Source organism: Pristis pectinata, chromosome 25 (assembly GCF_009764475.1).
Source record: "Pristis pectinata isolate sPriPec2 chromosome 25, sPriPec2.1.pri, whole genome shotgun sequence".
NCBI lineage: Eukaryota > Metazoa > Chordata > Chondrichthyes > Rhinopristiformes > Pristidae > Pristis > Pristis pectinata.
The window spans coordinates 27884056-27909510 of NC_067429.1; the positions used below are offsets into that span (position 1 = coordinate 27884056).

The window sequence follows — 25455 nt, forward strand, 5'->3', positions numbered from 1 at the left end:
TCCCTACATTAGAACAGTGTTTTACCGTGTGGGATGGTGGGATTTGGGTTCCTGAGTGGCTAGAGTAAGGCTAAATGTTGAACTGGAGTCTGGTGTTGTCCTAAAAGGAAGAAGGGACATCCAGCCTGGTTAACCATATCTGTGGTGGCATGATTAGCTCTGGGGATAAGTGTGGCAGCAGCTCATCTGTACTGGAGTAGGTAGTGGGTAAACGAGAAGAAGCAGCAAAATCTACACGTAAGAAAACAAAACTTTTCATATTCATCTTGTAGTAGGTTTAACTTTGGAAGGAGACTGCTGGTGCAGTGGATCATTATCCCGTGAAATCAATGGAATGTATGAACAAAGCAAACCTTTATTACCTGTGGCAAGTTTTCTTGCAAAGGATGTTGTTATGCTGAGTGCTTGCCATCAGGTAGAAAGTTTTAGTTTAATAAATCAAATACTTTCTTCGTTGGATTGTGAGGAAGATAAGCAAATCTTGGTAAAACAATTCCTTTCTAGTATCCTGCATTATGAAGGTATTTACACTGACTGGGGGCTTATTTCAGGAAGTCGCTGATGCTTGTACCTCTGAAGTGTCTTCTTCCTTCCTGAACTGTAGCTTCGCCTCTACCATAGTGGTCGGAGCCCTTGACTGCATCTCATCTGTTTCTTGCACCTCTGCTCTCACCACTACACCACCACCCCCCCCCCCCCCCCCCCCCCACACGCTTTCTGGGCAGAGCAAGAACAAAGTTCTCTTGGCCCTCACCTTCCATTGTACTAGCTTCCATATTCAATGGCTCATCCTTTGTGAGGTTGCATCACCAGGTACACATTTCCTTCCCCACCCCTTTCAGCATTTTGAACAGATAGCTCCCATTGTGATTCCCTGGTTTGGTCTTCCATCCCCATCTACAACTTTACTTCATCTTTCCCATGCAAGCGCAGGAGATGCAACATATTCCTGTCACCTCTTCCCTTCCCACTATCCAGGGACCCATAATCCTTCCAGGTGAAGCAGCAATTCGCTGTACTCTGTCAATCTCGTGCACTGCTTTTGGTGTTCGCAATGTGGTCTGTGCACTGAAAAAAGCAAACACTAATTGGGTGCTCACTTTGTGGAGCACCTGCATTCAGTCCACAGGAGTGACCTGAGCTTCTGGTTGCCTGTCACTTTAATTCTCGTTCCCACCCTGATCTTGTGCCTGAGGCCGCCTGCAGTGTTTTAGGGAGGCCCAATGCAAGCTTGCGGAACAGCACCTCATCTTCCATCTGGGTATGTGGCTGCCTTCCGGACTCTATATCGAATTCTCCAACTTTAGGTAACTCACTCTTTCTGTCTGTATCAGAATTACAATTTCTTCCTGTCATCATTTGGCTCAGTTTTTCTGATTCAATTAATATAGTCTGGCCTGCTGAGCTTGTCCCACAACCTCACTATTAACAGCACATTACACAGACAAAGAAGCATAATCTGACTCTAACTGCTACGTTAACTCATTTGGTCTCGCTCTATTGGAGATGCTTCCCTTTTTTCTACCCACCCACCCTTCACCTTCTCTGCTACTGAAAACTAACTTGTTTTCTCTCTTTCCCTGTTCTGTCTCAGACCTGAAGTGTTACTGTATTTCTTTCTATGGCTGTTGACTGACATTCTGAGTATTTCCAGCATCTTCTGTTTGGGTTGTGGGGAATCTTAAAACCATTAATCAGGGGAAACAATAGGAACGGGGAAGTTTGTTATTGAAGCAGAGTCAATGTAACGTTTGACTTACCTATGAATTTTTTTAATGAGGTTAAAAAAACAAGGTTGGTGAGGGGGATGCTGTGGATGTTGTCTACAGTGGTTTTCGGAAGGCAGTTGATAAAGTCGTAAATGACAAATTGGTTAACAAAATTGAAGCCCATGGATTAATGGGTCGATAGCAGCTGGAAATTGAGTCAATGATAGAAAGCAGAGAGTAGTGGTAAAAGGTTTTTTTTTAGACAAAAGGGTATTAAGCAGTGTATTCCCTAGGGGATTAGTGCTGAGAGCACTGTTGTTTAGATATGGGTACCAGTTAGATGTCCATATCTGCAGAGGGCTCGAAGCTTGAATTGTAAACACTGAAGAAGGGTAATAGACTACAGGAAGACACAGATGCGAATGGGCAGGTACATGGAAGATGAAATTTAATACTGCGGTGGGTGAAGTGATGTCCTTTGGCAGAATAAAGAGAGACAATATAGGCCAAATAATATGGGTATAAAGGGGTTAATAGTAACAGAGGGACCTGGGTGTTCATGTGCATATATCCTTGAAAATGGCAGAGCACGTTGAGAGAATGGTTAGTACGGCAAGTGGGATTCATTAATAGATGCACTGAGTACCAAAGTGTGGATATCATGTTGAACCTGTACAAAACACTGGCTGGGCCATAGCTGGGGTATTTTGTCCAAATCTGGTGACCACTTTGGAAGGAGGTGAGAAGCCCTAGAAAGAGAGAGTGCAGAAAGCACTTAGATGAATGTTTCCTGGGAAGAGAGATTTCAGCCACAAGGTTAGACTGAAGAAGCAGGGGCTCTGATTGGACAAGGAAGTTGGGAGCATGTTTGGTAGAAGTGTACAAGATCTTGACTGGCTTAGGGGAGATGGAGGGAAGCTCCTCCCATTGTTAGGTGGTTCAGAGACCTGAGGGCCCAGATAAAAAAAAATCCTGAGGAAAAGATCGAGGATAAAAGGAAAAAAGAATTCACTCATCATTATTATGATTTGAACTGCTTGTGAGATTAATGGAAACAGAACTAATAATTGCCTTTCAAATGGGATTGGATAAGCAGATGAAAGAGGAGAATTTACAGAGCAATGAGGAAAGAATGTGTGAATGGAACTGATTTGGTGCTTAATTGGCAGCTGGCACAGATTTGATGGGCCATATGGCCTCTTACTGAATGGTGGCTGTGTGCACAATTGCACACTGTCCCAATTTGGAAGTACGTATCCATTTCTTTGCTGCATTCGGTCTGAAACCCAGAACTCCTTATTCTTTATAAGTGGGGAGTACCTTTAGAAGAATTGCAGCAGTTCAAGAAAGCAGCTCATCACCACTTGCTAAAAAGCAACTGGATTTCGGCAATAAATGCTGAGCTTGCCAATGAAGCTTCCATCCAATAAATTAAAAACTGCAAGGAATGATGGTGCAGCAGGTATAGCCGCTGCCTCACAGCTTGGGGTCAATCCTGACCCTTAGTGCTGTCTGTGTGGAATTTGTACGTTCTCCCTATATCTGTGTGGGTTTCCTCTGGGTGGTGTGGTTTCCTCCTACATCTCATAGGCATGCGGGTTTGTAGGTTAATTGGCACTGAAAATTGCCCCTAACGTATAGGTGAGTGGTAGTATTTGGGGGAGTTGATGGGAATAAGGGTGAACAAAAGAAAAATATGTTTAGGTAGGATTAATGTGTAAAAAATGTGTGCTTGATGGTGTGGACACACTGGGCTGAAGGATCCGTTTCCATGCTGTACATTTTAAAGAAGCTTCTTTAGCGTCATAGAGACATACAGCACGGAAACAGGGCTTTCTTTAATTTAAAGAAGCTGTGCATAGGCTAATCTGAGTCCAAAGGGCCTTTACCAGATTGTTATACTTGGTTTGGCTGACCATCATCTCACCCTTACTGTGAAATCTGTTGTTTGTTATTGAGGACCTCTTGTTACTCTTGGTGTAGGTGCTTACTGAACTGCTGTCCACGTGTTTAGAACAGGATGAAATGGATAACAAGTGTAGCCAGCTGGGAGAGTGATGGTTGCAGGCTTGATCAGTGGGAAGAGATTAAAAGAATAGCTGTAGGGAAAATTCTATACAACTGTGAGGTCATTGTAGCCATGGATGCTTAGGATCTTATGAGGAACACATCTGGGGCTGCTTCCCTTTCGCTTGGGTGGTGTACTTTCTTTCACTGGTGCATCTATCCTGCCTTTCCCAACCTAATTCAGTTTTCAGACATATTTTGACAGTCCTTATTACCCTTTGAATGCGTGGGCCATTAGTTTTAAGTTTTCTTTCAGCTACAGAGCTCAAGCCAAGCACAGAAACTGCTGCGTCCACTGTAAAAGTGACAGGACCATGAATCATTTGCAGTCACATCAGTTGTTGCAACTGTATTATTGCTTTTTTGTTGTTGGATTATCTCTGCTTTCTTTTTCCTGAAAGCTAAAATTAGAAAATTTAAATATCCAGTTATTGTCTCCATAAAGGGAAGAGGTAACCTGCTGTGAATTTTGAGCATTATCTGTGTAGGTTACAGGACAATAATTGTCTGTATATCTTAGTACTCATTTCACAAGCTAAACATTTTATAAAGACAAAACAGGGCAATGAGAATTCAAAATGTAAAAGGAAGTTCAACGTGCTTGTTCTGTCAGTGCTAGAATTTTAGTAAAACCTCATTTGCCTGTGTTCTCCACATTTGAATGGTATTTAATAATCCTGGTGGTAAAATAATTGTGTAATATAGTGTTGCTGGTTACCTTTTGATGTGCAGCCCCCTTGGGAAAGGATATAATGTCTGGAACTTGCTCATCAACTAAAAGGAAGGCTCTGAAGTTAATTTAGACTATAGTACTGAGGTACACACCAAAGTTACTCATCGTGGACCAAAATCACCTAATTGGTTTGTTGAAGAAGGTTGGGAGTTGATGTATTCCCAGCTTTGGACTATTTGATCATATCTGACCAGAATAACTACCCGGATGCATTCCCATTCGACTGTATCTTAAGAGTCCATTTTGCTTTGCAATTTTCCTTATTATGTGGCTTACCTAGTTATTATCCTCGTGTAACTAAAATACTGCCTTTCACTGTCATTTTATTTTAAGATCACCCATGTAAATTGTCGGAAAGTATTGTTAGGTTTGTTTTTTCTGATGCCGTACCTCTTTTGAAATATCTCTCTATTGTTGAAAGGGGCCACCTTATAAAATTTTAGTTTCAAGTCATTTTTGCAGAAAAAGGAATCAGACTGGTTCTCTAGATTTGGTTTTCAAATCAGAGAAATTTCTTTTTCAAATTATTGTCCCACCAATACACACCCTTTTATTCCTTGGACCTCTTGTGCTGCTTGAGTGAACACTTCTCATGTGAGCCTTGAAGGTGGTGTTGGGTAGCAGGCATAAAGCTTGTCCTATCCTTGGCCAATGCAAAAAAAAGTATATACTTCCTGCAGCAGTTATTGACAGTAAACCGTAAATCTCAACCCTTCTGCTTCACATCCTAAGTAATATGACCAGGTTTGATATCCTTATCACTGCCTTGGGTGAGACCTAACACCACAGAATGGAAGCTCAACATTTTGCATTACCAACTGACTGCCATAACTGGTTGAAAGATTTTGACTTATTTTAAAACCATCCAAATCCCTGTAGTTGTAGCATTAGTGCAGATTGTTTGCACTTTATGCGAATGCTAAATTGTGATAATGTAAATCCTGCAATTTGTTGAGAAATAATATATTGACCAAGATCAAAACCGGTTCATTCCGATGTAGTTGTAACTGCAGCCTTAAAAATAACACATGGACTTGTGGTGTAACTATATGCACATAGTGCACAATGTTTTAAGATTTATTCATTCATGGAGTGTGGTGTCAGTGGCAGGACCAACACTTGTTATCCCTACCTATTTGCCCCCAAGCTAAGAAGGCATTTAGGCTCCACGCGTAGATCTTGTATTGTGTAGTTGACAGACTGGGTTAACACAGCAGACTTACTTCTCTGAAGGACATTAGTGAACTGGGCAATCCAGTCGTTTCCTGCTTACTGTTAATGTGGCCAGCTTTGTTCTTCTCTCCCAAATTCCAGATTTACTGAATTACTTGATTTTAAATTTCCACTTTACTGTAATGGGATTTGAACTCGTGTCTCTGAATCAATGGTCCAGTAGTCTGGCTGCTATTCCAGTAACTTAACCACAATGCTATTGTACCTGGGTGCTTGACTGCATGTGGTCACGGAGGTAGAGACGGATTTCCCTTCCTTGAGAATATACTCTTTTTTTTAAAAGAACGTATTGGAAGGTCTGTAGGTTGGGGATGAATGGTGTTACTAGAAATGACACGATCACAAGGGTCCAGATGATTGAAGGTGATTAACGTTCTGATCCAGAGATTTCATTTTTGTTTACAATAATTTATTTCTGTACCAGTCAGGTGTATTTTAAAAAAAACAATTAAGTGATAACCCTAACAGAGGTTGATGAGTAGCCTGTGAGCAAAATTCCCCAGTAAGTGAATGTTTCAAAAGTACCGAGCAGTAAAAAATGTATATTGATATAGAGAAGAATCTGAATGGGTAATGAGGACCTCCCATTTTTTGTGCAGGATGCTGACACCTCAATAGCAATAGACGAGACCTTGCAGTTTAACACTTCTTTACACAATGCACACAAAGGAATGGATGATCTCCTGGGGAGCGGGTCCTCTATTCTCACTGGACTACGGGATCAGCGGATGACTCTCAAGGTGGGACATTGCAAAGCATGTGGAATCTCTAAAAGGACACTTCTGTCTGTAGCCCTTCTGTTTTGAATTTCCCTTTGCTGACTTCTAAAACTCATTATTTCATAACTAATGTCTCCCTTCATTGAATAAGATTGCTAACATGACTGTGAGTCAAATGTCGGCATATGGGCGTGTATGCTCCTATCTTGTATTATGTTCCTTCCTGTACCAATTGTGTCGTTAATCCATGGTGGTTTCCAGCTTCAGAACTCCATTTCAAATCGAAGCATGAAGAGCAAATCGACTTTATGTCCATTAAATGCTAACAAAATAATGTAACAGTGAAATAATACTTGAAAAGCAGTTACAGTTGGCTCAGGGAATTCATATAGAAACTTGTATAAAGGAGACACTTCACTGATGTAAACCATAATTATTTAAGTACATTATCTAAGTATCTAAATACAAGGTTAATGGCAGGACTCTTAGCAGTGTGGAGGAACAGAGGGATCTTGGGGTCCACGTCCATAGATCCCTCAAGGTTGCCATGCAGGTCAATAGGGTTGTTAAGAAGGCGTATGGGGTGTTGACCTTCATTAGTCGGGGTATTGAGTTCAAGAGCCACGAGGTGATGTTGCAGCTCTATAGAACTCTGGTCAGACCACACTTGGAGTATTGTGTTCAGTTCTGGTTGCCTCATTGTAGGAAGGATGTGGAAGCTTTAGAGAGGGTGCAGAGGAGATTTACCAGGATGCTGCCTGGATTGGAGACCATGTCTTAGAATGATAGGTTGAGTGAGCTAGGGCTTTTCTCTTTGGAGAGGAGGAGGATGAGAGGTGACTTGATAGAGGTGTACAAGATGATAAGAGGCATAGATCAAGTGGACAGTCAGAGACTTTTTCCCAGGGCGACAATGGCTAACATGAGGGGATATAATTTTAAGGTGATTGGAGGAAGGTATACGGGGGATGTCGGGTAAATTTTTTACACACAGTGTAGTGGGTGCATGGAACGCACTGCCTGTAGAGGTTGTGGGGGCAGATACATTAGGGACATTTAAGAGACTCTTAGATAGACACATAAATGATAGAGAAATTGGCTGCTATGTGGGAGGGAAGGGTTAGATAGATAGTAGAGCAGAATAAAATGTCAGCACATCATTGTTGGCTGAAGGGCCTGTACTGTGCTGTGGTGTTCTATGTTCTATTATTCACCACAAAATAGAATATAGTTTGTTTTCTTGTAAGACCTTCTCTCTTTAAAACTTGCACTCTAAAAATGATGATAGAGCTAATCCTGGAAAGTATAGACCAGTGAGTCACACGTCAGTGGTAGGGAAGCTATTGGAGAGGATTCTTAGGGATAGGATTTATGAGCATTTAGAAACCCATGGCTTAATTAGAGATGGTCAGCATGGCTTTGTGCAAGGCACGCCATGTCTTACTAACTTGATTTGAGTTTTTCAAGGAGGTAGCGAAGGCGATTGATGAAGGTAGAGCTGTGGATGTTGTCTACATGGATTTTAGTAAGGCGTTTGACAAGCTCTCACATGGTAGGCTCATCCATAATATTGAGATGCATGGGATCCATAGTGATTTGGGCGTTTGGATTCAGAATTGGCTTGGCCCATGGAAGACAGAAGGTAGTGGTCAATGGGACTTATTGTGGCTGGAGGTCTGTGACTAGTGGTGTTCTGCGAGGATCCGTGCTGGGACCTGTGCTATTGTGATGTACGTAAGTGACGGATGAAAACGTGGATGGGTGGTTTAGTTAATTGGGAGTGTGTGTCCCCAAGAGTCCTCAGCAATGTCTCCAGACCGTATGAAGCCTCATGGTGTCAGTTCAAATACAGGCAAAAAATGACCATTAGTTATCCTTTACCATGCTGGCCAATAATCAGCACTCACATCACATGGCAGCAAGGGCAGAGAATCTGCTTTGATGAGGTAGGTGGGGGGGGTGGGTGGTGGTTTCAGGGTCTTTCACCAAGACACTTATGCCTTATGGAAGCCTCAAGAAGCCTGGCTGCCTGGGGCTTGTGACAGGTAGTTAGAATACAAGTGCAAGGGGCAAGTCCCACTTGTCCTTTTCAGTCCACCTTCTACCAATGCATCTGTTCATGCCAGTATTTGTAAGAGTGACCTCTGCATTGTCCAGTCTTCACAGTGAGGGCATCTTCCACTAGCACAATGTGCATATGTGCCCCACTGCCGTGGTAAGTGTATAGATTCTGAACCAGTCTAACAGCTTCTGTGAGCCACCAGCTGCAGTAGCATTTTATCTCAACACAGTCTGTAACCTCCTGACCCAGTAGAACCCTCGCTCTATTATCACTCAAGCCAGGGAACCGATTTTCCTTCAAGTAATATTAAGCAGCATGCCTAGATCGGCAACAAGCTTGCCTCCGAATGAGATGCGAATCTGACAAACGTAATTAACATTGCTATAGATAGAGCTGAACATCCTCTAATGAGTGGACAAAATCAAAGGTCCATGGCCTGTGTCATCCAGTCAGGAAGGGTGAACAGTTAAACAACTGACAGGAGGTGGAAGGTGACTGGACATCCTTATCATCTGTGGTGGTGAAGCTCAGCACACAAGTTCAAAAGACAGGGCTGAAACAATTGCAGCCGTCTTCATCCAGAAGTGTTACATTGCCGATCCATCTCTGTTTCCTCTTCATGCCCTCCCCCCCCAAATCTCTTGCCTCTGTTCTTTGTGCATTTATGAACACGGAATCAGATTATACTTTGACAAATATTTAACTCTTGTTATTTATTACTCAATGTTCCCACATGTTTACTCGTTGTCACACTGTCAAAGAGGAAAATGGCAAAACCTAACCTTGCAGTGATTTGAAACAGCTACGTAAGCTGCTTTCAAAAATACTTTTAAACTGTCTTTTTTAAAAGTAAGCTCTGTAGCTTCAAGCACTTATATTTATTTTACCAGATCAATTGCATTGAATTTTTGTTTTTATTTAAAAAAAAATGTATATCGTGCTTCACTTATCATTTTGTTCTTTATTTCGATGGTGAGAATTTTATTTAATGTTAATGTCCTTAGTAGAGCTCCACCCAATCTATTTTTGACTTAATTCCTCGATGTAGTGTAGGAATTTCCATTGGTCTGGGAAACCAAATGCTCTCCATACAAAAGTAGTATAGCATGGTATCGCAAATGGCAAGTGCTCCATAGTCTTTTTTTTTACCAAGGATCGTTTTCTTGAAGTTTTGCTTTGACAAAGCATGCTATTCATTTATCAGGACTACAATATCATCCACATATAATGTTACCCCAGCACCGAGGCCTTTCTCAATTAAAAATAAATCATCTCAGTAATTATCCTTTGCCCATGGCACAAGGATCCACAGTAAGGGGTAAGTTTCACTTGTCCTTGTCAATCTACCCATTACTGTTTGATTGTTCTACTGAAACCGTAATAAGAGGGCTTACATGTATAAAGACTAAAGAGTGGACAATCTGTCATTCCAGTTATTCAAACTTTGCCTGTTTGTAACCTACAAACGTTTGCTACATTTGTGCCAATAGATAGGCAGTGTAGGTGCGTAGTTTCTAAATTGTAACTGCCCATAAGTTGTTGCCTGCAGAGTGCTGAGAGCCAACAAGGAAAATGTTTGGCCCAATGACTCCAATCTACACCAATCACACTTTGCCTCTTGCATCCCCATAGCTCTTCCTCCTCCTGCTGGATTCTCCTGCCACCCACCTACACTTGGGCAATTTACAGAAGCCAATTAACCATTCAGCACACCTTGGGCGTGCAGGAGGTGGGGAACCTGGAGCACAGGGGGGAGTGGGGTGAGGGAGAAAACCCATGCAGTCACAAATTCCTCACAGACAACCCAAGATCAGAATTGAACTGGGATCTCTGGAGCCGTGAGGCTGCAACACTACTCAGTCCTGCCTCATGCTGGGAGTAGATGTTCACCATTATAGCCTGCCCTTATCTCAAATAGAAGCACTAGAGCTGGCAGAGGAATGTTTCAGATTGATAGAGGCCAGGTGACCAGAGCCTGTCTTCTGCCTATCATCTTCAGAGAGTAACTGCTGCCTGCATGTTTTCCCTTGTTTGCCTGCTGAGCAGTGGGTTAAGAACAACTGCTGGAGGAACTTAGTGGATCAGGCAACATCTGTGGAGGGAAATGGAGTAGACCGGGATTCAACATTTCTTTTTTGCTATGAGAAGTCCCTAACAGCCTGTGAAGTTCTTCATATGCTGCACTTTTAATTTGAGTCCCACCTTTTGTAATCCAGATGTTTTATTTAGCCGTGCCTAATACTGTTATCTTATGGGAAAGTGTGGAATGTAAGAATGGAAACATTCCTTGGCCAGATGGAACATGAACTGACCAGTAGAAAAGATAAAATAAGAAAGTTCCTTAATTAATTGCACTCCAGGTGTACCTGTACCGTGCATATTACAGCAGTTTAAGAAGATGCCTTATCATCATCATTCTCAGTGGCATTTATATGTGCTCAGTAAATGTTGACCTTCCTCATGAATCTCGCATCCTGCAAACGATTTCTTTTTAAAAGTAGAGGAAGATGTGATATTTGTTATATTCAAGTCCTTGATCAAATCAGTAAAGCACCCAGTAAGTGAATGTGCGCTATCTCCATAACTTCATAAATTTGTCCAGGTAAGTGGGCTGGGCACATGCCCTCTGCTCTTTGCATGTTCCACTTGTAGGAGAATGGGACAAAGTGCACATGTCTGGATCAGAATGATTGCTTACCTTCCTTCCTTCCTTCCTGTGTGAACTCTGCACAATCATTTTATTTGAATGCATGAGCAAAAGGAAGATAATATCTCAGATTTTCATGCTGGCCTGCAGATATCATGGTCAGAATTAATAATTGGATTTCCATAGCTGGAAGGATAAGATCTACCTTGATAATTGAATGAAAACTGACTGCAATTTGAGCTAATCTATGACTTGGGGGCTTTTTTTTTATATAGCTGTTAACTTTAATTGAAATGTTCAAGCTTGATTGATGAGACCTTACACTTTTCAGTCTGAAATTTGTATCTTTCACGTTCTACTTTCCTAAGAATTATCCTGTTTAATAATTAACTGTATACACTGACTTAATGCTAGGCTTTCTTTAGGATGTTCCATCTTTTTAAAAGCAAATATTTCGCATACCAAATGATGCTAACAAAAAGATGTAATTCACAATCATATAGATATTAGACGAGTACAAAAATGAAAATTCATAAAATATCTAGATGCGATCCACAAATGATCATTTTCCCTTTTTGTCCAGTTACATATCATTTGTACTACTTGCAGTGGGAACTTGTGGGTACAAAGAATTGATCTTTTGAATTAATGTTTCTTTAATCAAATAAAATTTAAGTCAGACTTGCAGAAATCTCACGTGAGCAATTACTAGAAATCCAGTTGGAATTTCAAACCCTGACCCTTGTTTTATATCCCATTTCCTTTGAAGAAATAGTTATTGATTAATTGTGATCAGGGCAACACTGACAGCTTTGGCATGTGGCAGTACTGCAGATTGTAGTAGAGTAACCTTTGTGTATTATATCAAAAAAGGTGATCAAAATGAATTGAAAGCAGCAGATTAAATGCTTACTCTCTGGAACTGCAACTCTTATTCAGTGGCTGCAGGTTGTACTTTAAAATAATGCCTCATTCCCTTGAAACTTTGCAGCTGTAAACTGGCCAAATATCTGAGTCATTTTAGATTTAAATAAAGTGAGAAGGATTCATCTTAAATATAAAATAACACCCTTTTTGAATATCTTTAGAGATCCAACATTGAATAATTTAAAATAATGATTAAGTGATCTCTAAACAGATATGTAAAACAATACACACCTTATAATCTCAGCTCTACACAAGGAAGATTGAGAAAGATTGTTACTGGTAACTGTTTTATAAAAAAACTCAAATACTGTGTAGTTTGTGAGAGTATGGGATTAAGATTTGCATTTATTGAAAACCATCGGTTCCTTTTGTTAAGCTCGGAATTCAATAATTATTCAATACCCCTTAACTAATCCTCTGTACCTCTTGGGAGCTCACAGTAGATCTGCTGGAATAAGTCAAAGCTATCTACTGCAATATGACACTACTGCATGATGTGCTGGAATATGTGTGCATCTTGTTCCACTTCCTCTCTGAAGTGTTATAGCTTCCTGTTTCATATAGGCTTACAGCCTTAATGTGGTTTACTTCCCCCACACCTCTCTCCATCTGTTCATTTCCACTCTTCCTCTTATGACTAACTCATGTGGGTGTGCAGTTGCATAGATGCTGGCATCTTTCCATTACTTTATTAAGAAGATAATTTATTTGTACATGAGCCCAGCGACTCGGTGTGCTCCCTAGATACATAGTACAGTACCTGATCAGTAACCCTTGGCACTAGTTATGCCTCCACTATGTAGAATGATAAGGCTAATTGCTGCAGCTTTGATCAGTTAACACTGCCCAGATCACTGGGACACAATCCAGGTTATTCATTGACTATAATCCTTGGTCTTTGACTCCCGAGCTGTGATTCTAAATTCTTCTCCTTTCCATCACCTCTAACGTTGCCTGTTTCTAGCTTCTCTGCTATTAAAATTGTCATCCAGACCTGATCACTTTCACCTTGCTAGCTTTGTGAACAAGCTAAACCAAAACTCTGCTGCCTTCCTCTTACTGGGTCTCAATTTCTTTTCCCCTTTTTCCAGCTTTGTTGTTTTGTTTCTTTTCCCTTTCAATCAAAATACTCTTTGACACCTTAATCTCTTTCTTTAGCAACAACCTCCAACTCTGCCTTATTCAACATGGTTTCCAAGTTTTCGATCCTTCCATAATTACAGATATCTCTATGATACAATTCACCAAACCATTACTCTTGCTGCTACTTGAGATTAGTGCTCTCTTCTGCTGCATTAGTTCTGAAAAAGAATGAATTAACCTTTAATAATCTCAATGAATTTTACATTTAGTTTATTGCAGAGATCTTATTCCTTTGTCTTAATTTTCTGAAGTTGCATCATTCTAAATTTTCTTAATTGTTCAATGAATCCTTTATTCCTTCTGCACAGCTCTTCGTCTACCTTGACGCCCCTTCTTTGAACTTGTACTCTTTCTTTGGGAATTCCCTGTAAGATATTGGTTATCTAAACTCACGTCCATTCCGTCACACCTCCAGTTGCAATATTCTAAATTCTCTGGCCGAATCTTGACATTGTGATTAAATGTGCTTTTATTCTTATTTAATTGTAGAATATGAATGATGTAGACAAGGCCAATGTTTATTGGCCCCCTCTAATTGCCCTTGAAAAGGTAGTAATGAGCCACCTTCTTGGACTTCATTTGGTGAAGGTATTCCCACAATGCAATTAGATAATGAGTTGTAGGATTTAGACCCAACAACTTAGAATGAATGGCAATAGCTTTTGGAGGGGAACCTATGGGTGGTGGTGTTTCCACGTGACTGCTGCCCTTGTTCTTGGTGGTAGAGGTCAAGGGTTTTGAAGGTGTTGTCAGAGTAGTCAAGTAACTGTAGATGGCACACTGGCTGCAGTGTGTACCAATGATGTAGGCAGTGATTGTTTAGGATAGTGGATGGAATGCTATTCGATAAGATATCTTTATTAGTCACATGTACATCGAAACGCACAGTGAAATGCATCTTTTTGCGTAGAGTGTTCTGAGGGCAGCCTGCAAGTGTTGCCACGCATCTGGCCCCAACATAGCGTGCCCACAGCTCCTAACCTTGGCGAGTGGGCTGCTTTGTTCTGGATGGTGTTAAACACCTGAGTGTTGATGGAGTGGCACTTATCGAAGCAAGTATACATTGCACTTTTCTTGCAGCAACAATATATATGTGGCCGGTTCAACTTCTGGTTAATGGTGACTAGCAGCTCCACAGTTAATCACTCCTTACTCCTGCTGATTGTAATTATGGATGGATGAATCTGTGGATGAGGTCAAGCAGCTTTATGCCTTGAATTAGCTTGCTTCATACTTGCTGCAGACCCAGTCTGTCAGATAAGTTCTTCAAGACTCGGGAGGCACAATGGTGCAGTGAGTAGAGCTGCTGCCTTGCAGCGTCAGAGAGCTGGGTTCAGTCTCGGCTTCAGGTGTGTCTGTGTGAAGTTTGCACGTTCTCTCCATGCATGAGTTTCCTCTGGGTGCTCTGATTCCTCCCACACCACAAAAACCTGAGGGTTGGTAGGCTAATTGCCCATTATAAATTACCCTAGTGTGTAGGTGAGTGGTAGAATCTGGGGGGGAGTTGATGAGAATGTGGGGAAAGTAAAAATGGGGTTAATGTAGGACTAGTGTAAATGAGTCAGCGCAGACTCAATGGGCCTTAGGGCCTGTACTCCGTGCTGTATCTCTCTCTGGACTCTGATTCAGCTAGCTCAGTTTGTGGTACTGCTGCGGAGCTACTTTTGGTGATGGACGTTGTGTAGCATTCTGGGTGGAACTTCAGTGCTTCTAATGCTTTTCAATATGGAAGAGTACTAATTCTAATTCATTGGTTGGGGAACTGCAGTTGGACGTAATAGCAGAATTTCCTTGCCTATTTTGAACTGATTCCATGAGATTTCAGGGGATCTGGAGTCAATGTTGAGGGTTGGCACTTTGTTTACCTTCCAAATACTTGAGCATACAAAGCTTCTGCCTGACTAACAGCAAATCCCTTTTATTCTTGACTCTTGACATGCATTGCCTCTTGGTTAAGAAATGCCTTAGTTTTAAAATTCATATTTTTGTTTTCAAACACCACCATAGTCTTGCCATCATTTCTGTATCCACTCCCATCCACTCCTGTAATCTTCTGAGATACTTGCACTGTTCTGATGATGGTCTCTTGCTCATCCATGGCTGCCACTGTTCCAGCTCTTGTGGCTATGATTCAGCTGAGAAGACCCTAATTTCTGGAACTCCCCCCCCCCCCCCCCCCCCCCCCCCCCAAAAAACTTCTTTCTCTGCTTTCAAGAAGCATTTTGAAACCCCCAATTTGACTAGATTTTTCATCATCTTCCCCACTGTTTTTGTAGCCTGTTATCAATTATTTTGTTGTACTTCTTTGGACATCTTTGCTCTGTTAAAGGTGCTAAATAAATGGGATTTGTTGATCATCTACTTTTGTTCTCCTGCCCCTTTTATAGTGTACCTACATCACAACACACTGGAGGTCTCGTTGTTGCCCTGGCCAGTAATGATCAAAAGAACCCGGCCAGAAATTAACTTGAGATGTACTTGATCTGTGAGATTCATTATCACTCCTTAGTGAATCTGTGTAGCCATTATGTTGATGTTTAATTAAAACATTTCATTTCCCTTTCCAGGGTAATAAAATGAGTCTTGCATCTGTATATTTGGAAAGTACTTGTTCTGGGCAACTTCCAGTTTAGCCAATAAATTAAAGTTGGGAATGTTTAATATTTATTTCCCAGAACTGCTTCCATAAATTTCAGTTAGTAATGCAGAACTGCATAAATAGTCGATCAATCCTACACAATGCATCACCAGTACTAATCCCAACATTCCACCACGGATGACTATATATTATGAGAAAAAAAATTTGATATAAAGCTCTTTCTACCTCAAATAAAACATATGGCAGTATTAACAGCATTCTCAACAGTCTGTTTCTCTAAGACGTCAAGCAGTGACTCATGTGGTTAATTTTATTTAAATCATGGTTGGGGTATCTGAAGCAATTTGATAAACAGTTTCCAAATATGGAAAATAGAACAAGTGTTGATTGCATTGATATGATCCTGCAGATGTAATCCTGAAACAGGATGCTTTTATTTCCTTTGCCTTGCCAAGAGACCGTGACTAATGTCGGACACCTTACCTTAATTGTCATGATGTGTTTCCCCCACTGTATATATCACAGCAGTGTAGCAGCCTGTAAATATTGTTAGCAAAGTGTACAGTGACTGATAGAGAATTATACAGCAGGAATGGTAGCATTTCAACCCACAATACCTGTGCTGGTTCTTCAAAAGAGTTAATTAGTTCCACTCCCCTGCTCATTCTTCAGAGTCCAACAATGTTTTCCTTTGCTAGTGTACAACTGATTCCCTTTAGAAAGTCGTGTCGAATCTGCTTCCATCACTTTTTATGTAAATATTCAAGATCAAAACTATTTGCCTTTTTTTTAAACCTGACCCCTCTTGTTCTTTTACCAGTTATCTTAAATCTGTGCCCTCTGGTTATCGACCTTCCTGCAAGGTTAAGCAGTTTCTCCTCATTTGCTCTTTGAAAACCTTCCTAGTTTTGAACACTTAGGTTAAACAGGCACTAATTTCTCTGCTCTAAGGAAAAACTATTGTAGTTTCTTCACAAAACTGAATTCCTTCACCGTTTTGTTAATATTATAAGTATGTCAACATCACTAGCAAGGTCAATGTTTATTGCCCATCTCCAGCTGCCCTAGGAGAGGTGGCAGTGAGCCACCTTGAGCGGCTGCTGTCTTTCTAATGATGTTACTGCGACAAAGTTGTTGAGGGGAGAGCTCCGGGATGTAGATTCAGTGACAGTGAAGGTACAGTGATGCTCTTCCAAGTCAGGAGGACGTGATTTAGAGATTAACCTGCTGTTGCTAGGTTTGTGTATACATGCTGCCCTTGTCATTCTTGGCGGAGGCTGTATACTTGAGGGTGCTTTCAGAGTAATTCAAGTACATTTTGTAGATGATGCACATTTTGACCATCATGTGCTGGTGATACCAGCAAATAAATGTTTAGGATGGTGGATGGGCTGCCAGTTAAACAGGCTGCTTTTTTCCTGGAGGTGTTGATTGCTGTTGGAGCTGCATATTTGGGTAAGCAGAATGGATTCTATCACATTCCTGGTTCGTGCCTTGTAGATAGTGGAAAAGCTTTGGGGTGTCAGAAGGTAAGTCGCTTGCCACAAGGTGCTCGGCCACTGAATAGATGTATGTGAATGTGGTTGATCTTGTTGAGTTTCCAGTCAATGGTGACTGCTCAGGACGCTGATGTGGAAGAACTCAGTGGTGGTAATACCACGATCGTCAGATGCAGGTGGTTAAAGTATCTCTTGATATAAATGGCCATTGTCTAGCACTTGTGTGACATTAATATTGTTTTCCATTGATCAGCATGGATGGACTGCTTCATTTTGTAAGGTGGTGTAAATGAAATTAAATGTTATGCAATCATCAGTGAAGATCCCCAACTCTGATCTCGTGAAGGAAGGAAGGACATGGATGATGATGATTAAGCCCAAGACATTCCTGCAGAGAGATCCTGGGGCTGGGATGATTGATCCAACAACCATCTTCCTTCAATCACAAGTGTTCTTTTCTTAACATCCAATGACTTCAGTTTTGCCAGAGTTCTTTGATGACACACTTGTTTAAATGTTGCTTTGATGTCAAAGGCAGTCACTCTCATCTTACCCCAGGAATTCAGCTTTTGGGTCCATGTTTGGACTAAAGCAGTAATCAAGTCTGGAGCCAAGTGGTCCTGATTAAACCCAAACTGAGCATCAGTGAGCAGGAAACACTGACATAATGACACTTGACATCACTTTACTGGTGATTGAGAAAAGGCTAATTGGATGGTAATCAGCTGGATTGGATATGTCCTGTGTTTTTTTTGTGGACAGGACATATCTATGCAATTTTTCAACTTTGGATATATGCCAGTGTTTTGACTGTATTTGAATAGTTTGGCTTAGAGGTGTTACTAGTTCTGGAACACAGGTCTTCGGTATTATAGCTAGGATGCTGTCTTAATACCATAAACACTCACTATAATTATTCAGTTGGAAATAAAGGGAGAGAAACTGCACATGCTTTGAAGCCTGATATAAAAAATATTTGAGCACATTATGTGCTTCCAGCACTTCTAATTGTTCAGCAGAGTTCTCTCAGATATTGTATCCTCTATTTACTTAACCAGAGAGTAATTCATATAGTGATAATTCATCACTGCATGTCATAAATTACAGGAGACACATCTGGTTTACCAATTATTTTTAATTTTTCTATCTTTGAAAAACTGCTTTTTGTAGAGGAGGGTCCACCGTCTGATGTATATTGTTTTGGATATACGAATATGGTAGAACAACTCCTTCTGTTTCCTTCACTGAAGCTAACACGGCTTCCCACTGTCCTTTTAATTAGCAACCATTCAAAAAGAATTAGACAAAATAAATGACTAAATACCTCAAGAGTAACTGACTAAACCAACCAATATTATTGTTTGAATTCTCACGAATTGACATGATTACTCTGGAGAATGGGTCACTAAATGGATGAGGATACACGATAGAATGGAGTATGCCTGTTGATCCCACAATAACTTGCTCTTTTACCCTGTCCAGTATTTATATGTAAATACACCACAATAGACATACCTTCTCTACTATTCCACTTATTTTGTATGTAGCTTTGAATTCCTCTTGCTCTCCATAACCTGCCTTTATTGTTATCTTCTGGCCCTCTTTCTCTTCCACAGCTGCGGACCTTGCTCTCCAAGTAGACTCCAGCATCTGCGGTCCTTTGTTTCTCTCCTTTATTGATATCTTCTTCCCTCACTCTTCAGTTATAACCAGTATTCCAGGGTGTACCAAAGCACTTTACAGCCTGTTGTGTCCTTCTGAAATTTAATCACTGTTTTAATGAAGAAAATCACAGTTAACTTGCACACAACATGTTTGCTACCCTCATAGAACTGCATCTGCAAGGGGGAATACATTTTTGAAAATACTCTGTTAGTGGATGCTGTTGTTCAAATTCAAAATGATTTTTACACAGTGGTTTCTTTCAGTTCGGACATGGTGTGAAATCCACTCTACTGTTATCATGCCTCTACTCCTAATCTCCTTCATTTGACGCTGAGATGTCCCCATTTCTCTCTCGTTGTTTAGCCTATAAGCAGTTGAATTAGTGTTCTTGAGATAGAAGAACATATGAATTTCACCCCCTTGTTTATCAAGTATTCATTGGCACAGTGGTGCAGCTGAGAGAGCCACTGCCTCTCAGCGCCAGACACCCGGCTTCAATCCTAACCTCAGGTGCTGCCTGTGTGGAGTTTGCATGTTCTCCCTGTGACCGGATGGGTTTCCTCCCATGTGCCAAAGACCTGCGGGCTGGCAGGTTAATTGGTCAGTGTAACCTGCCTCTAGTGTGATGAGAATGTGGGGTGAATTTGGGGGGGGATAAAAGGGAATAAGGTAGGATTAGTGTAAATAGAGTGGTCAAAGGGCATGTTTCTGTCCTGTATCTCTCTGACTCTACCCTTGCAAATACTCAAACCTTCTGTTTCCACTCCCATGCAGGAAGAGAGTGGTCAAGGCTTGCAAGTTTTTGAGAAGAAACTGTGTCACTTCATTGCTGCTTAAATGGGTGTCCCCATATTTTTAAATAGTGACCCCTGGTTCTGGTTTCTCCCACAAGAGGAACTATCCACTCCATGTCGAGACCCCTCATGTTCTTGGGTTGGTTAGTTCAAGTCACGCACAGCAGAGCGAAATGCTATTGAGCAAAGAGCGAATGTAGAAATTAGTTCTGTGGTTAATGTGGGAATTAAGCTTCACGTTGATAAATTGTAGAAATTGAAATCCAGGTATCAGTTTTTTTTAAGTCAAAGCAGCAGATCAGGGCGTGTCTCTTGGATATGTTAAATACCATCACCTTGCTGTGTGGTACAGTGGAACAGCTAGCAGAGTGGCTGCCTCATGGTTCCTGCAACCCAGATTTAATCCTGAACTCCGGTGATGTTTGCACATTTCCCTTCGGGTGCTCCAGTTTCCTTCCCCCTCCCAAAGACATGAAGGTTGGTCGGTAAATTGCCCACAGTATGTGTAGGTCAGTGATAATGTCCAGGGAGGTTGATGGGAATGTGGGGGGTGAGTAAAGTAGGATTAGTGCAAGATTGTTGTAAAATGGGTGTTTGATAGTAGTTGAAGGGTCTGTTTCTATGCTCTATGATTTTATGATACTCTTTCTTTGTAACTTCACCAATTGCAAAATGCTTCAAGGCCTCTCTTCACTGACATTGGCTCCTTTCACAGCTCTGATTTTCTGTACTGCACAGACAGCAGTCCAGTGTCGGGTGTTGGAGCCCTAAGCTCAAGAATTCCCTCCCAAAACACCGCGGCTACTCTCCACTTTTAAAGACACTCCTTAAAACCTACTTCTTTGATCAATCTTTTGTCTGGCTGTCCAAATAGCTCCTTGTGTGGCTCAGTGTCAAGTTTTGTTTAATAATTCCTTCTGTGAAGTGCCTTGGGATGTTTTACTCTGTTAAATGCCATGTTTTGTTGTGGGTGTCATGTTGTGTGGTCAGCACTTCTGACACTTCATAATAAAGTTTTCAACATTTAGAGAAGGTATTTTCAGAGGTAGTTGCCATTATCCTAAGTAAGGCTCTGAGAATAGTTGTATTTTAGCAAAGAACGAATAATTTTTTTTAGCCTTGAGAAAATCCTTATCACTGAAATAATTACTGATGGGGAATGAAATACAGAATTTATAAAATTGGAAGAATGTGTGAAAGTGGCAAATCTCAGTGTTAGATTCCATACAAATTACATGCCTAGTAATTGGATTTCAACCATTTTTGATACATAAATTTAGTGTCAAATCATGTCCCCCTCAAAAAAAAACCCAGCAAAACTAGTCAAAAACAATGAAAATCAAAAAACTGATGCTGGAAATCTGAAACAAAAACAGACAATACTGGAAACACTCAGCAGGTCAGGCAGCATTTGTGGAGAGAGAACCTGAATTAATGTCAAGTTTGAAGACCCGTTGTCAGAACTGAATTTCAGGAGAACTTTTTCCCAGTTGTGGTGAAGGATCTTGGACCTGAAATGTTAACTCTGCATCTCTTTCCCTGCCTGACCTATTGAGTGGTTCCAGCATTGTCTGGGAATTCGTTGAGGTGGGGGCGTAGAGGTATGAAGGCTGAGAACAGACCGCTCAGCCTCAGAGGGGGAGGTCAGGGGGGGTTGGAGTCAGGGCCAGAGGAGGTTTGTTGGGGGTGGGGTGGTGAGGAGAAAGGGGAGAGAGGGGTTGGGAGCGCTACAGGGGCAACAAGTGGGATGGGGAGCAGGAGGAGAGGTCAGGGTGGGGGGGGGAATAAGGGGGGATTGAGAGGGGACTGAAGGAGGTGTTAAGGTTGGGTGCAGAATTAGCGGTAGATAGGGGAACAAACAGAACAGAGGCACCAGAAGGCAAAGCCTGGAGACTGGGAGGCCCCGAGAAGGAAGGGGGTGAGAGGAGCAGAGAGTGGTGTAGGGCGGGAGCAGAGGCGGCTGAGGGACCGAGGGCTGGAGGACCGTGCAGCTGTGAGGACTTCCGACTCCGAGCGGGGGGGGAGGGAGGAGCCGGAGGACAGCATGGCGGTGGGGGTCTGGAGACAGTTGACCTTGCGATCCTTGACAGCGATAAGGAAGGCGAAGATTAGTCCATTGAGAGCGTGGATTCGGCGGAGAACAATGAAGGATAATGGTCCCGGGAAAATCTTGGGGCGTGAGGCCCACCTGTGGGAGAGAGAGAGAGAGAGGACCAGAAGGTGTCGGCACATAGCAGAGAGGAGGGCACAGAGGGAGAACCAGAGGGAGCAGCGATGGGTAGAGTGAGCGTACCAGGGATCCAGGCTGGAGCTGAACTGGGAGACCTGGAAATGGACCTGGAAGCCACGTGGAACAAGATGGTAGCATAGACACAGAGCGAGAAAGGTCACGTGGCTGTGGAACAGACTCTGAGTGAGCACATAGTTGAGGAGCCGGAGAGCAGAGGAGATCAGAGCTGGAGCAGTGAGGGAGGGACTCACGAAGCTCCCGTAGAAGAGAGGAAGAAAACTCTTTCAAAGTGGGCATCTTTGAAGAGACTGCAGTGGAGCTGTAATACTGGAGAAACAAAGGACTGCAGATCAGGACCCTTCGGGACTCTTGAAGAAGGGTCCTGACCCAAAACGTTGACTATCAGCTTTTCTCCACAGATGCTGCCTGACCTGCTGAGTTCCTCCAGCATCGTGTTGTTTTTACATCTAGATCCCAGCATCTGCAGTCCTTTGTTTCTCCAGCATTGTCTGTTTTTTATTTCTGGTTTTAAAAAAAAATGATGTTAAGGTGGTTTCCAGCCAAAAAGAAGCTTTAAAACTTGTCCCTTGGTTCCTCACACCACCAGAGTTAATTCACACAACTGCTGACACATTGCTGCACAGGAATTACGGAAGGCCTTTAAGCCCTTGGAGGCACACTCCCCATCACAGCCTGATAGCAGCAATGCACACTGTAGCTTCCATGGGTGAAAGCTCCATGGTTTTGTGAGAGGGACTGAGTGATGACGATATCGGGACGGAGGTCCTACGTGCTGAGCAGCAGCTGTCCTACCCGAGCCACCAACAGAAGAGTTTGCCAGTGGGTAGCTTGAGGTGTGAGAATTCCCGAATACTGGATCAATGTCAAATGAGTCTATGTGTGCCAAAGTGAGTAGTGCTCTTTGCTCACTTACTTACTGCTCTCTTACTCTTGTCCAGATGCCCATGCAAGCACACTTGAGCACACAAATACTGTTACTCCATCCACATTCCCCAACATCACCCCAGCTTTGAACTTCAGCCCCTTCCACCTGCCCACAGTGGTCAAGCCTTTAAAGCAGGATAATGAAAAGATCCCTCAGTGTCCTTCATCTTCTCCAAGAATATGATGGAGGCCACCTGTATGGCAGTACCCCTCCAGGTTCGAGGAGGCCATCCTTCTCGTAGGTGGGGGGGGGGGGGTGCCTAGAATAGAAATGAAGATGCCCAATGGAGTTTGTAATTGGCTTGCAGATCATTGGTCTACTCTTACAATACTTGTGCTGGCAACTTCTGAGGGAGGGATTGAAGGAGAGTTGGTGAAGTAAAACATCTACTCTATGATGCCCATTTGTAGTAGGAAATCACATGGCTGTCACGTGACAGTAACAACACTGACCCCTCTGGTCGGAGGACAGTGTGGCTCCTCAGATCGGAAGTGACACCACTGTCAGTCAAGGCATGGCTCCACCCCACCCATCAGGTGTGGGCATAGGGATCAGCCTAGGAGAGCATCTTTGTTCCTGAACCTACCTGCCATTGGCCTTGGCAGGCACCTTTGTCCTTGACCTCCAAACCATTGGCCTGTCTAAATCACCTGGCCAGGCTCCACCCGCCTCCCAGCACTATAAAGAGTGTTGCAATCCCCTGGCCCTCTCTCTCTCTCTCGACCGCCCCAGGAATAGTGAAACAACGCTGCAGAGACCACTGGTTAGAGTGTGCACCACCATGTGGTTTGGGAGTATCTTAGTCAGATTCCAGGGAGTGTTGGAGGCAAAGCTTGTCTAGGTCAAGGTATTCAGGCATTGAAGTATTTATCCCTTGATAAGCTGTACCTTGTTTATTGTGTTTGTCTGTGTGTGTGTGTGTATCTTATCCTCATTGCAATTTCCCCCTCACGTTCACAGTCTCCTGCGTGTATGTGTGTGAGCGTGCATCTGTTCCCATCCATTCTGTCCCCGCGTTTGCCTTTGTGATTAAACTATTTTTAAAATCCAAAGCATGCGTCCAGAGCCCTCCATCTTTAAGATTCCAAAAGAACCTTTTCACACAACACCATTACTGAAGAGTTTCCCCGTTATGCAGAAGTTTGGCAGGAATAGGTGAGGGATCATGGATCAAACGTGACTGCTGTACAGGAAAGCATGACGTGACGGTGATCACATTTGGTCTTTGTGGGCAAACTAAAACATGGGGCTTCTGCCCCTGATGCTTCTCACCCATTCTATACCTTTTAAATGGTTAATTGGTGCAATGGCTCACTTGGATTTCTGTGAGTGATGTTTTTTCATTATTTAATGTATGAAATTCATGGGTTTAAAATATTAGCCCTTTCAGTACATCTCCCTACTTATTACATACTGATCTGATAAATATATTATGACGTTCACTACTCTTATGCTTTGGCTACTATACTGACTAGCTGCCATTGACTTGAGCAGCAGTCCAATTTGTTTAAGATCATGACCAATATTTAAACTGCAGAATGAAGCCACTTTGAGTAAAATATTTTTTGTAGAGCTTTAAGCAATGTTCCATTAATCAGAAAATAGAAATGTTGTAACAAAGTCACTTAAATAATCAGATCATGGATTCATTCATTTATTGATGTGTTTATTGTTGATCCAGGCGGTGCTGTGCAGCAAGCTGTGAGGGAATTTTGTGCATCATCTGAGCTGTACTGTAGTGGGAATTGTGCTTAGTGTCACTGTTCATCATTGGACTGTGGACCGGGCTACTTGGCTTGCAATTCTCTGAGGGACTCATCCACTCAGCCGAGAGATGAGGCCATTGATGTTGAGTTGATGGCCTGCCTAGTCTTCCTTGTTTTGCTCATGTAGTTGTTCAGGCTGTGGTTCCCAGGCTCCAGGTTAGCATGCTGCTCTTCCTCCAGCATCAACTGTCGTCTGAGGAGCATGCAGCACACAATGAACACTCTGCATGTGGCTGGTGTATATTGCCATGAATGTGGTCTTATCTTCAGGAGAGCAGTGGCATTTTTCACTGCGATGCTCATGACTGCTGTATTATCACAACTGTGGCTGCAGTCCCCTTTGGTATGAAAAGCCACAGGAGTAGAGGATAGGCCTTGTCCTCGTAGGATGTGATGTCTCTGAAGACTCTGAGAATGGGCATGCCATTATCATCTGGCCTGAGGTTCCTGAGTGACCTATTGTGCCACTTCTGGGCTTTCGGACATGGAATGCTATCAGCAGTGTCACTACTGCTGTTGGTTGTAGCACAATGAACATGGTAAGGTCTTGTGTCTACTTTTAAACTGCCCAGTCAGCCTTCCCAATCTCCCTTTAAACTGAGAAAACAAGTTCTTGGTGATCCCAGTTCTCCCAAAGCCATTCCTGAATGATCGTTATGTGGAGTTTTGAGCTCCAGTTATGTTGATGCGGGTGGGAGTGCACATTACACAAATAA

The 25455-nt window shown here is 42.3% G+C and overlaps 1 protein-coding gene across 2 annotated transcripts in view; it reads left to right on the forward strand.

Annotated features, from left to right (window-relative positions):
- gosr2 (golgi SNAP receptor complex member 2) overlaps positions 1–25455 on the forward strand; it is a 55584-nt gene that overhangs the window by 19610 nt on the left and 10519 nt on the right. Inside the window, exon 5 of one of the 2 annotated variants that reach the window (XM_052038577.1) lies at positions 6342–6482. The exons of the other annotated variant lie outside the window; for it this stretch is intronic. Within the exon in view, the coding sequence (XP_051894537.1) occupies positions 6342–6482 (141 nt within the window). The remainder of the gene's footprint in view (positions 1–6341; positions 6483–25455) is intronic. 2 annotated transcript variants of the gene reach the window in all.